The following is a 13,343-nucleotide window of genomic DNA, read 5'->3' as shown; positions in this document are numbered from 1 at the left end:
TGGTAATGCATAGGAATGACTGTTTTTATTTCACTCTTCCCTGAAATATTAATAACCAGATTCCTAAGTTTCACCTCTGTAGTTTTGCTTTAGATAAGCTGACATTAGATATGCTTCATAAATAATAAGCTTCTCTAATGTCCAGTATGGAGCTTTTGTGGCTACCATTAAATTTTTTGGATTTGCCATTGACCTTGCCACTAGCACATGACATTAGACATTAGTAGCTGCTGCTTCCAGGTGCTCTGCTAATACACCCTCCCCCCTTTAAAAAAATAAGTAAGATATATGTGTTTTATACAGGTAACATAGTCTACTCCTAATTTTAAAAAATAATGTGTTTACTATAGAGGCAGCATAGTGTAGGAGTTAATAGTATGGTTTCTGGAACGGGAATGCTTGAGTTCAGAAACCAGCTTTACTGCATATTAGCTGATTTTTTCATCAGTTTAATGAACATAGCACTTATAGTCTTATAATGAGGGTGTATAATCATTATTAAAAATTTTAGCAATGTAGAAAGATGTCGACATACCACCTGTCGCACACACACACACACACACACAAACCCTAGATGCTTGAAATACATTTTATGAACATTATTCCTGACATCTTTCTGTGCATATCTACAGACAGGATGAACAGAAGCATTCATGAATAGGAACTTTTTTAAAAAGATCTAATTGGCTTTATTAAGCAATTCATGAACCTGGCAGCATCTCATCTAGCAACTAGCAGGGTGCTCCCAGGAATAATTTTATTAAAGTGGGATAGTATACAGTTTCCAACTTCTAGTGATTCTATGCAGGATTTTTCAACTTTATGATGGTGCAAAAGCAATATGCCTTCAGTAGAAACTGTGCTTCAAATTTTGAATTTTGATCTTTTCCTGGGCTAGTAACATGTGGTATGATGCTCTCTCCTGATGCTGGATAGCGGCAGTAAACCACAGCTCCCAGTCAGCCAATCACAATGGTAAACAACTAATACCCTACAGTGTACTATGTTGCCAGCATTTTTTAGATATTGTGTTTTGTGTTTTCATATCTATAAAATGTCCATCTGTGTCTCCTGCTTATGGTTAGAAGAAGAGGAAGGCAATTACTTTCGAGATGAAACTCAAGTTAATTGCCCAGCATGAAAGCAGCAAGCCAGAATTACATAAACTATGAGATATTCAACACTATTATAAAATGGCTTTGCGTTAACTGATATGAGCAACTGTAGGCTAACGTAAGTATTCTGAGCATGTTTACAGTAGGTTGGGTTAAGCTATGACATTTAGTAGGTTAGGTGTATTCAGTGCATTTTCAACTTAGGATATTTTCAATTTACAATGGATTTGTTAGGACGTAAACGTTAAAGACCATCTGTATTATACATTCTTTCTAAATAGTATTACATGTAATGTAAGTTGGATTTAATAAATGAAAAATAAATAAAATGAGCTTTTTGGCATAGGAACATTTCTAGTGTGTGAGCATCTGAAATCCTTTCTATCTAGAACTTCCTAACATCCATGATGTGTATCAAGGTGCATTAAAAACAACTTTTTATTTTGGAATAATGTTAGGTTTATAAAAATATTGCAATAGTATAGAATTTCTATATACCCTTAACCCAGCTTCACTAATATTAACATAACCATGATACATTTGTCAAAACTAAGAAATTAATACTATTAACTAAACTACAGGGTTTATTTGGATTTCACCAGTTTTTCCATTAATGTCCTTTTTCTGATCAAGAATCTGATCAAGGATACCATGTTGCATTTAGTCACTACATCTCCTTTGTCTCTCTCAATCTGTGACAGTTTCTCAGACTTTCCTTGTTTTTCACATCCTTAAAACTTGACAAATACTAGCCAGGTATTTGTAGAATGTCCCTCAGTTTGAGGTTTGTCTGTTGTTCTCTCATGATTAGACTGGGTTTATGGATTTGGGGGAAAAATACCATGGAAGGGATGCATCTTTTCATCATGTCACATAAGAGGGCAAGTGACATCAACATGACTGATGTTAACCTAGATCAGTTGATTAAGGTGGTATATTCTAGGTTTTTCTGCTTGAAGTTACTGTCTTACTTTTTCCATACTTTATTCTTTGGAAGCAAGTAGTTAAGTCCATCCCATACTCAAAGGCAGGAAAATTAAGCTCTACCTCCTGGAGGGATTATATCTGCTTATATTACTTAGAAGTCTTTGGTAAGGAAGATATGTCCCTTTTTCCTCATTTATTTACTTATTTAGTCATTTACTTTTTATCAGTATGTACTCATGGATATTTATTTTTTGGTTACAATCCAATATTATTTTGTTGCTCAGATTGGTCTAGAGTGACTACTGGGAGATCTTGGCTCCTGTGTCATTTATTTATCTATCTGTCTGTCTGTCTATCTATCTATCTCTTTATTTATTTTAGTACTTCTTTACTTTTTGGCACTATTCAATGTTCTAAGCTCATCTTATATTTTCCCTGCTCCTGACCTAGAATCAGTTATTTGTCCAAGGAGCTCAAAGGGTATTTTTTAACAGATTAGATCTTAAGCCTTTCTGATTGGTACCTAACTAGAAGATAAGAATAAAACTCTGGTAAGAATTATTTTAAAAGTGTATTTATTTTAAAAATAAAATACTTTAACTTCAATCTCAGAGAAGTTCACTGAGAACTTAAGTCAGTAAAACCTTATCATCTTCTAAAATATGTTGAAGTGTATTTGCTTTTTAGAACTGTGTTTTTCATTATAAAATGAAAAAAAAATCTCGAAAAGCACAAACTCCATTTGCTATGTCAATAATTTATTCAGATTTGAGTTATTTATATTTGTGTTCATGTATTTTTTCATGTTGATTCATTTTTTAAAAATAGTTTTAATACAAAAGTAACATACTGCTTTTTAAAAAGGCAGTTTTTTAAATCCTAAGAATTATAGTTTTAAAAATGTGAATATGAAATGAAATTAATAAATAAGGCAAGCTGAATTAAAATTTATTAGAAAGGAAATTAATATTTGTTGCTTATTTTCTTTATACCAAGAATTGTGCCCTCTATATACTTCTGCTCTGTGTTTTGCATCATACCATAATCATCTCTGTCCTTGTTTCTATTACCCTTTATTGTAATTGTTTACTGATCTCTCTCCCATCTTCCTGAAGATAGCCAGTATGTTTCCCCACCAAATCTCTGGCATTTAGCCTAGCCCTTAGCCATAATAAACAATATCGTGTCTATTTTTATCCTTATTTTAAAGATGAGGAAACTGACACTGAGGGTAGGTAATTTGTACAATGATGACTTTGCTAGTTTGTATTAGAACAAGGGCTTGAAATGTGGTGCAATAAAAAAGACCTATTTTTTTTTTTTATTGTACCAGATTGACAATTTCTTGATAAGCTGGGAATACTTAACTGCATTATTTCCAAATAAACAATCTCTGAAAGTATTCATAAGAAACTGGTAACATTTGTTGTGAGAGAAAAGGGGCTTGAGGACAGAAATGTTTCAAGACATTAGTTTTGAACCTTTGAATTTTGAACCATGTGATTATTTTAGATATTAAAAATATAAATACATTTTAAAAATAATACAGAAATTACCAGATGGAGTTTTATATTAAGTTTTTAAAATATTATATTATTTCATTTTTTTTTTTTAATTTTGTTGATACCTTTAGAATCAAGGAATCCTACAGTTATTACGGAGCAGAGATTTTCTGAGAATTCCTTTGTATATTCTATTTTTCCCTTTTATTTTGGAACAAAAACAACTAAAAAGGTGGGGAGGGGGAAAGGATAGAATTTCTAAAGGGAACAAAAGATCAGAGTCCTCCTTTTTAATATGAATGAAATTTGACTTTTTAAAGTATGTTCCTTAAGTCTTTCTTTGTAGGAGCCTCTTATATTAAGTCTTTATTTGATTATCTCCAATTACCATAAGCAACTATCACTTACTCTTTGCAGAAACTCTGCTGCAAACTGACTTAAATAGTCAGAAAATATGGAATCTCATAAACATGGAATAAAAGTTCTTTCCATCAGTTAGATTGGGTACACTTTAGAATTAGTTTTCCTCATCTGAACAGATTGTAGTTGGGAGGGGAATACGTGCATGGCTTAGCAAAAATGTAAGGTTTCTGAACCAAATTACTGGTTACAAGATATGGAATTACTATGATTGGTTTAGGCTAATCAGGATCTGCCCTGGGAGCTGGGGTCAAGTCCTGAAATCATGTTGATGCCACATGGAGAGGGAAGAGAGGAATGACTTGGAGGGTTTCCATCATACCGTCTACTTGAATTTCTTAATTGTCCTTCAAATAAAATGTGATGTATAACTGACTGCTCTGTCTCTAATAATAACTTTTGAGGAATATAATTGTTCATGCTAGATGCTGGATGCATGGGGTTTCTTTTACTGTTCACTACTCCATACAAATTCTTTAATAAAGTTTAAAAAAAATAGTGGGACATAAGACATTAAAGAATAAGTGATGGTTGCTTATGGTAACATTTTTCTAGGTTGTTGTGTGTTTTTTCAGTCCTCTTGCTACTTTTATTCTCTGCTTTTATACAGAATTAACATGTAATTCCTCCTCTAATAGGCATATTCCTTAAGTAAGGTTGACAATAATACTTCAGTACTTACGTAGAAGAGCAATAGCATGGTTTTGGAATGAACATAAGTTCACAGGTTTTGAAGTTACAACTTGGGTTTCAAACCACACTCCCCTGTGTGCTCCCTTTAGGAGCTGTGAGAGCATTGGCAAGTTACTCAGTTTCTCTGAACTTCAATTTCCTCTGTAAAATGGGGATAATAATACCTATCTCATAGAGCTAAAAGATTAACATTAAAAAATTAGATGTAAGTTTCTAAGACATATCTTAACCTTTGTTGAATTCTAATTGTTTATTTCTTTCTCTGCAAGGCTCAGTTATTATCCTAGCCCAGTTTGATGGATATGATAGCATTATTGTAGTTGAATTATAATTACATATTGTGAAGTTATTAGAATCCATTCTTGAATGACTTTTCCCATTAACTTTCTCACTACATTTAGAACATTTGCTGGACCTCTGCATTTCACAATCATCATAGTTTGTTCCTTATAGTCAATGGGCGATATTAAGTTTTAGCTGTGAGGAATTAGATTTTTTGACTCAAGTCTAATAAATAGTCTCAAAAGAAAACTAGTCTTTTATCCAATATACACTTCAAATACAATTGTTACTCTTCGGTAGTTAAAAAATATAATGTACGATGCTTATGCTGTCAGATATTTCAAGTATGATGACCATTCATACCTGAAAGATAGAAATATATCTATTTTTAAGGATATTTCTCATTTCTGATTTTATAGAATATGTAGAAGACTTAGTATAGTAACTTTTGTAATCAATAGTTTCTAGGTATAAAATGTATGTTATTTTCTTTTAGTAGTTTTTTTGTTCCTTGATTAAATGGGAAAACAGCTACTTCTTCATTATGGAATTATTTAAGCTAGCTTCCCTTCAGATTTCATATTCAAACTTAGCAGCCTGTAGCTCAAAAGTAGGATTTGGAAATTGATAGTAGGAATGTTGGATATTGTCCAAAGTTTTTGGCTTAGATAGCTGGATAGATCAGAATGCTGTCATTGTGCCAATACCATTGACTAAAATGGAGAAAATTGAGAAGTTTACGTTTTTGTTTTTATTTTTAAGGGGAAGGCTTGGTAGGGCAGCATAGATAATTAGTTTCATTTGGGGTATACTGGGACATATTTGAGGAGAAATGGCTAGTAGAATGTTGGAAATAGATATTTGTAAATAGAGAGATGAGATCATCGGTATATAGGTGGCACATGAAAACATGAAGGTGAATGAGGTTACCCCATGAGAGTGTAGTGAGAAGAAAGCCTATGGCTTCTCTTGAGCACTGGGTAGTGGATCATGCAAAGAAAACTCAGATGAGGGCCACATGTAGAAGTAAAATAGGGTATTCATCATTTTGGTTGATTCATTGGTATGAAAAATTAAGAATTAACTATATAGCCTTGGAAATTATATTTCAAATATGACTCACATATTAATATGTTTAAACATAAGCTAGGGATTTTCACGTTTCCTCGTAAGAGATCAAACTATTTTACTGTTTGTGTCTATGGAAGAATATAAGCTCTATAGCTTGAGAGTATTGTGGAATATAGCTACCTTACCTCTGATATCTTCCTTGTTTTTTCTCTGCCTTTCTCCCTCCCTCCTTCCCCCCTCTCTCCTTTCCTCCCCTTCTCTCTCTCTTTCTCTCTCTCCTTCCCTCCCTCTTTCTCTTTCAGTAGTTTATTTAATTTAAACAGTGTGTCACGTGGACAGCCATTGTGATTGTTAACCATTGCTACAGTCTTGAAGGTTATTTTCCTGTAGCTTCAATCTAGAGCCCACTCTGTCTGCCTCATCAATCACCAGAATCCTTTGAATCAAAAACCTTGCAGGACTGTTGAATGTGAAACAGACTTTCCAGGAAATATAATGGAGGGAAGGAGTATAGTACTACTCTCTTGCTTGGGTTTAGCAGTCCATAGTCATACTCCTATAAATTACTATTAGCTTAAAAGTCATATTAAACTTTCTTATTGTTTAAAATTCCTATCAGTCTGATTTTTCATATGCAGAGATCACATATGAAGCAATAGCAAAGAATTGTTTCTTTTATAACCTCATATTAACACTGAATCTTTCAAGAATGGGCAGTTTTTATCGGCAATTAAAAAGGGTTTCTTCTTGGAGTACATAAGCACTACACTCTTAACTAAATGCACATTTTAAGATATATTTGAATAGCTTGTGGTAAAAAAATTATGTTAAATAATGTTGCTTCACAAATAAACATCTTTCTCTATATTTCCTTTTGTGATTAATTTAAAGTACTATTAAAGAATGGCATTATTTTACCAATTTCCATGAGCAGAGCTCTCCCTCCAAACACACAGGCACATGCAATATATTTTTACATTTATTCTTTTTCTCTTAGAACTCTTCAACTCTTAATGCATGAAAGTTGAAGCAATTATTCATTTATTCAACAACGATTTAGTGATAAGTAAGCAGGGAAGAGTCAGGTAATAAATTCAATAATAAATTAGGATTTTTCAAAAATACTGAACGAAAAGAGCAAATTGCAAAAAGACATAAATATGATGCCATTTTAATAAATTTTTAATCATACGTGTTGAGTTTAATATTTCATTTCTTTAAATAAAAACTGAAGCAAATGTGATAAAATGTCAACATCTGTTAAATCTAGGTAATATGTATTTGGGTGTCTTATACATTTTTCTAGGCTTTGTACAGTTGATATATTTCATAATTAAGCATTTTTAATTTCTAAATTAATAAAACAGCCACTATGATAGGGCTACTTTAGGTTGGTTAATCAGGAAGGGTCTCTCTGGGAGGTGACATACCGAGACCTGAATAACAGAAAGGAGTTATTCATGCAAAAAATATAGAGAAAGTATTGCTATAGTTCTGAGGCAGAAGCAGGCATGACATGTTTAAGGAAAGAAGGCTGTTTTAGCCTATCTGATTGGAAAACCAACAGTTATGCCGACAGTGAAGGTTACTACCACAGCATAACTGATAAAAGGCCATTTATTATATTTACATAGAAGGAAACTCACCATTTTCAGACTTAATTTATTCTTACAAAGTTTTTTCATGTAGGACTTATAAACTAATGGTATTGTATCAAAAGGACAGAAAAGCTGGCTTGAAGGGTTTCTCAGTGGCCAAGTTTGAGCACCAACAAAAACTACAAAGTGATGGATTATAACACAGTTTTTTAAAGTCATAATTTCTTAGCGATTTTCAAGAAGAGAAAGGAAAAGTTTCTTGAAAGAAGAATGCCAGATAATGATAGAATTAGAAAATGGCTGTTTTGTAAATCTCAGTATAACCATTGATTCAGGCAAAGATTATTCATGGATGTTAAAATCTTTGGATGAAAGGTTATTGGAGAATAGGATATTCATAGAGTCTCAAAATATCACTCCATGATTACTTAACTAACTGCAAAAAGAAGTACCCAGCCTCACCTAATTGTATCGTTGCCAAAAATGTTAAACTAGAATCTAATCATGAGGAAACAATTAGAAAATCCAGAATATGGGACATTTTATGAGACTACTGGGCTGGCCTTTTCAAAAAATTCAGTGTCATAAAAAAAAGATTGAAGAGGTGCCACAGTACTTACGAATGAAGTAATGTGTTGTCTGTAATTTCAAATAGTTTATCAAAAAATAATGTGTGTAAATTTTTAAAAATTCAGAATGAAAGTTGGAGAGGATGCTTATTTCTGTTTCGAATTCAAATTTTTAATATTTTTTGCCCGTTGATGTAATTGTGCTGTTTGGAGCCACACTAATAGATCCCAGTTCTTTTCCATGTGGTGTTAGTTGTAGTGGTAATGGTAATACTAGTAATTTTTATATAACATCTGTTGGCTATTATGACATGCTAGACATTGTGCTGAACATGTTATTTCAGTTAATCCTTCTAACAGCTCTTGAGTTCGTACTCATTCTCCTTTTAAAGATGAAAAAGACAGATGCTTAAAAATCTATCACTAAAGCAACAGAATAAAAAGCACTTCAAATTAATGAAAATGTGAATTTGTGAAGTAGTCTAGAATATTCAGGGGTGAAAGCAAGGTAGAAAAATCTGTAGTCAAGTCACTGGACATTCATATTTTTCTGGCCTTGAACTTGTTATACATACAACCTATCCTTGAGAGGCAATCTAGTGTGGTGGTTAAGAGCACAGTCTCTGAGACCAGAATGCCTAGGTTCAAATTCCAGCTCTACCATTTACCAGCTGCTACTGCTTGAGAAGTACTTTTCCAGCATTCTGTACTGGGCACCTCTATTGTATTAGTTTCCTATTGCTTCTGTAACAAATTGCTACAAACTTATTATCTTATATGCTACAAATTTATTATCTTATAGTTCTGGAGGTCAGAAATATAAAAAATGCTTGAGTGATTTCATCACTATGTGTCTCTGAATATACACCAAGTGGGTCTTAAGTAGCAGACAAGTCCAGAGGGCTGCATTTTCATCTCGAGGCACTAAAAGATGTTTCCTTGCTTTTTCCAGCTTCTAGAAGCTACCCACTTTTCCTAAACCAACACTGTATCTCTCTGTATCTCAAGTATCACCTTTCTTCCATAGTAACATCTCCCTCTGACCCGCATCTTCTACTTTCAAGGACACAGGTGACTACATTGGGTCCACCAAGTTAATACAGAATAATCTTCCTTTTTTAAGGTCAACTAATTAGCAACCTTAATTCCATCTGTAACTTCAATTCCTCTTTTCCATGTAACCTAACATATTCACGGGTTCCAAGAATTAAGGTATGTTCATCTTTGGCGGACCATTTTTCTGTCTACACATCTATGTTTAGATTCTAAAGTTATAAAAGGCAGCTGGGACCAGAAGATAATTACAAAGTGGAGATCCTGGCCAATGCTGAGGACTATGAGTAGGACCAATAATTGAGTTTGAGTTAAAAACAATTACTCAGCAACATATGTACATGTTTTTGAATTCTCTTACTGGCATAAAGTATATATGGTAGATTCAGTATTCAAGAGTGAATTAGAAGGAGGCAACTGAGTTTTAGTTATGTCGTGGTAGGGAAATGGTTAAAATGTTAGAATTTTAACATTTTATTTTTGTTGGTTTATCCAGCTCTCAGAAGGAAATGTTCTTGATTTAATTACAACTTTAGAGAAGCTTTGGATTTAATTTTAATTTTTGTATTTTTGTTACAGATTTTTACTACCCTTGGATGCTACTCTTGATATGGAGAAGATTGGGGAACAATTTGCTAATCTGAACATTGTTAAACGTTCCTCAGGAACTACAGAGTCTCCTTATTTGCTTGGCATAGACACATCAAAGACTGTACAAGCAGAAAAAGGAAACTTGGTTGCTGTTTTGTGTTCTAATGGATCAATCAGAATATATGATAAAGAACGGTTAAGTGTACTACGAGAATTTAGTGGAAATCCTGGACTTCTTAATGGAGTGAAATTTGCAAATTCTTGTGACAGTATCTATTCATCATGTACTGACGGCACCGTAAAATGTTGGGATGCTCGATTAGCCAGTGAAAAACCTGTCCAGCTGTTTAAGGGTTATCCTTCCAATATTTTTATCAGTTTTGACGTAAACTGTAATGATCATGTCATTTGTGCTGGTACAGAAAAAGTTGATGATGATGCGTTGTTGGTGTTTTGGGATGCAAGAGTTAATTCTCAGGATTTGTCTACTGCTAAAGACCCACTCGGTGCATATTCAGAGACACATAGTGATGATATCACTCAAGTGTGTTTCCATCCGAGCAATCCCAACATGGTAGTCTCAGGTTCAACTGATGGCCTGGTAAATGTATTTGATATTAGTGTTGATAATGAAGAAGACGCACTGGTTACAACTTGTAACTCGGTTTCATCAGTAAGCTATATTGGGTGGTCTGGGAAAGATTATAAGCAGATATACTGCATGACACATGATGAAGGATTTTGTTGGTGGGATCTTAATCATCTGAATACTGATGAACCAATTACGTGTTTGAACATCCAAGATGTCAGAGAAGTAATTGATGTGAAAGGAGGTATTTTGGACTATTTGATTGGTGGCCTATATCATGAAAAGATGAACAAGCTGTTTGTCATTGGAGGAACAAACACAGGAATTATTCACATAATGAGCTGTACTACATCAGGATTGATCCATGTGACCAGCCTGCAGGGAGGACATTCTGCTACAGTCCGTTCTTTCTGTTGGAATATGCAGGATGATTCTTTGCTAACTGGAGGAGAAGATGCACAGTTATTACTTTGGAAACCTGGAGCAATAGAGAAGACATTTACAAAGAAAGACAGCATGAAAATAGCATCTTCTGTGTACCAGCGAGTTCGAGTTCACAGTAGTGATTCTTATAAGAGAAAGAAAAAGCTGTGATGTTACATTGGGAATTTACTTGATAGATTTTATAGTTGCAAATAATTATTTTTATGTACCACCTGTGGAAGACACGTTTAAAGTTCATATGTGAAAACAAGCCAGTTAGCAAACAGTCCTGGGAAAATGTTGAGAATGATTTAATTTGAGTCTTCACATATTCTAAAATTATTTTTTAAAGCCGCCAATTGAGTATATAATCAGTGAGTTGAAAGTAAAATTACATTATTCATTTTTAAAACCCATCTGTTGAGTTAGTAAATGTTGAGTTTAAAGAAATAGCTTCGATAAGGACTTTTTAGACGTAGATGGCTGGTGCAACTTAAAAAAACAGGTGGTTTGGCCTATGTTTTTTAAGCTCAATTTTTTTACATTTTAAATCATCTATTATTTATAAAACCAAATGAAACTTTTTTCTTCATTTGAGGAGCTCCTACTTAATATACATAGATTACATTGGAGTATTTAAATATAAATATTCTGAGTCTAAATGAACTAAACTTTTTTAGAAATAAAATGACTTGAATCTAATAATAAAGTATGTTTAGTAAATATCTGCACCTTTACTCCAGTCTAATTGGTTAAATAGTAAACAGGTGTTTCACTGATCACAAAGAAATTACCATGAAAAATTCCTTTTGAGTATGGTGTCAGATGGGTATTAGACTTATTGGGGTAATCACTTCACAAGGTATATAAATGTCTAATCACTATGTTGTACCTCTGAAACTAATATTGTATGTCAACTGTAATTTGAAAATAAATTTTTAAAAATTTCATTTTGAGACTCAAAGTGAATATAGAAAAATGAAAGTATAATAGCAGAATGACTTTATTTAAAAATCTCCTAATATTTTGTGATAAAATTTTCTTCCATAGTGTTTCATTCATAATTTTAAACTTGAATTTTTGTTTACTGCTAACTTTTTAAAATTTATTTATTTAAATTAATTTCAAGTATATAGTACATTGATTGGACATCTCTATAGTTCATAATACTGCAATTTTTTTATCTTTCCTTTTAAACGCTTCTCCAAAAAAATCTTAAAATCAGTCCCTCTAAAGGTTTGTCATCTTTTCTTATGCTTAATTAAAAATAAAAATATCTTTTTATCTTTTGCTTTAGAAATGTCATGAAAAACAAACATTACTTTAGAACCTTTTACATTTCTCCTTAATTGTTAATAATAATGACTTATCTCTGAGACTGTAATACTGTGGGAAATTTTTATTTTTTCTGTAGAACACTGCAGCTTATATTTAGACTGATCTAGCTTAACTCACAAGACTGAACAGTAGGTGAGTCTCAAACATATTCAAAATTTATAATTCTTTTTCTGAGAAATTCAACTGTTCTTGTCCATACCATAAACCTGAGGATAATTATGGACTTTTTCCTTTTCTCCTAGCTAGTCAATCACCAATTCCTATGCCGTTCTACCTCCTAAAATCTGTTGTCTTTTCACCTTTACCACTACTGCCTTAGACTCATCATTTCTCACCTAGATTACAGACCCTGTCTCTAATCTCCAGTTCATTCTTCCCACCACATCTAGACTGAACAGCAAAAACATAAATTTGATAATGTCACATGCTGCTTAAAATTTTTCATACATTTTAATCTTTTGATAGAGGACTATGTAAAAATGAGAAACCATGTTTTCAAGATATTTTAGGATATGAGACAATGCTGACTACATAGGAAAATCTGGTTAAAAAGACTTAGAGAAATGCATTTATAAAATAACATGAAGTGAAGGAGGAATATCAGAACAATAGAGCTTTTAAAAATACTTACAGTTCAAAAGTAGTTAATGGAGTTGGAAAATGCAGGTGAAGAAATATTTTTGAAAGTAGAACTTGAAGAGCCAGAAAGTGAGAGAAAAGATAAAAAACACAAAAGATAAATATAGGGTCCTAATATATCAGACTAATAGTTTTACAAGGTGAAAGAAAAATTTTCAGGGAGAGCAGAGGGATTAGTAAAATGAAATAATGTAAGAGGCTCTTCCAGAACTTCTGTCTTCAGATTGAAAGGCCCAACATAGTCTCAACTGTATTGAATGATAAAACCTACACTAAGGCATACCACTATGAAGTTTCAGAACTCCAAAAATAGAGAAAATCCTAAAAGTTTCCAAGGAAATAGGGAAAAACAATCACTTAGGAACAGGAATAACATCTGTATTAGACTCCTCATTAGCAAATCTGGATGACAATAGCAGATCAATGCCTTCAAAATTCTGAGGACAAATTCCTGCTATCTGAATTTATGCTCTCATTAAGCCAAATTTTGTGAAACATTCCTTGCTGCTTGCTCTCTGAAACAGGAACCAAAT

At 32.9% G+C, this 13,343-nt stretch overlaps 1 protein-coding gene across 2 annotated transcripts in view; it reads left to right on the top strand.

The window, feature by feature from the left end:
• WDR89 (WD repeat domain 89) overlaps positions 1 to 11,570 on the top strand; it is a 32,172-nt gene extending 20,602 nt beyond the window's left edge. For both annotated transcript variants that reach the window (XM_039864623.1, XM_039864631.1), the window contains exon 3: positions 9,810 to 11,570. In XM_039864623.1, coding sequence (XP_039720557.1) covers positions 9,841 to 11,004 — 1,164 coding nt within the window. In that variant the 5' untranslated portion in view covers positions 9,810 to 9,840 and the 3' untranslated portion in view covers positions 11,005 to 11,570. The remainder of the gene's footprint in view (positions 1 to 9,809) is intronic.
• The last annotated feature ends 1,773 nt before the right edge of the window (positions 11,571 to 13,343 follow it).

This window comes from Pteropus medius, unplaced genomic scaffold (genome assembly GCF_902729225.1).
Source record: "Pteropus medius unplaced genomic scaffold, Ma_sr-lr_union100, whole genome shotgun sequence".
NCBI lineage: Eukaryota > Metazoa > Chordata > Mammalia > Chiroptera > Pteropodidae > Pteropus > Pteropus medius.
This window is presented reverse-complemented; position numbering and strand designations above follow the sequence as displayed.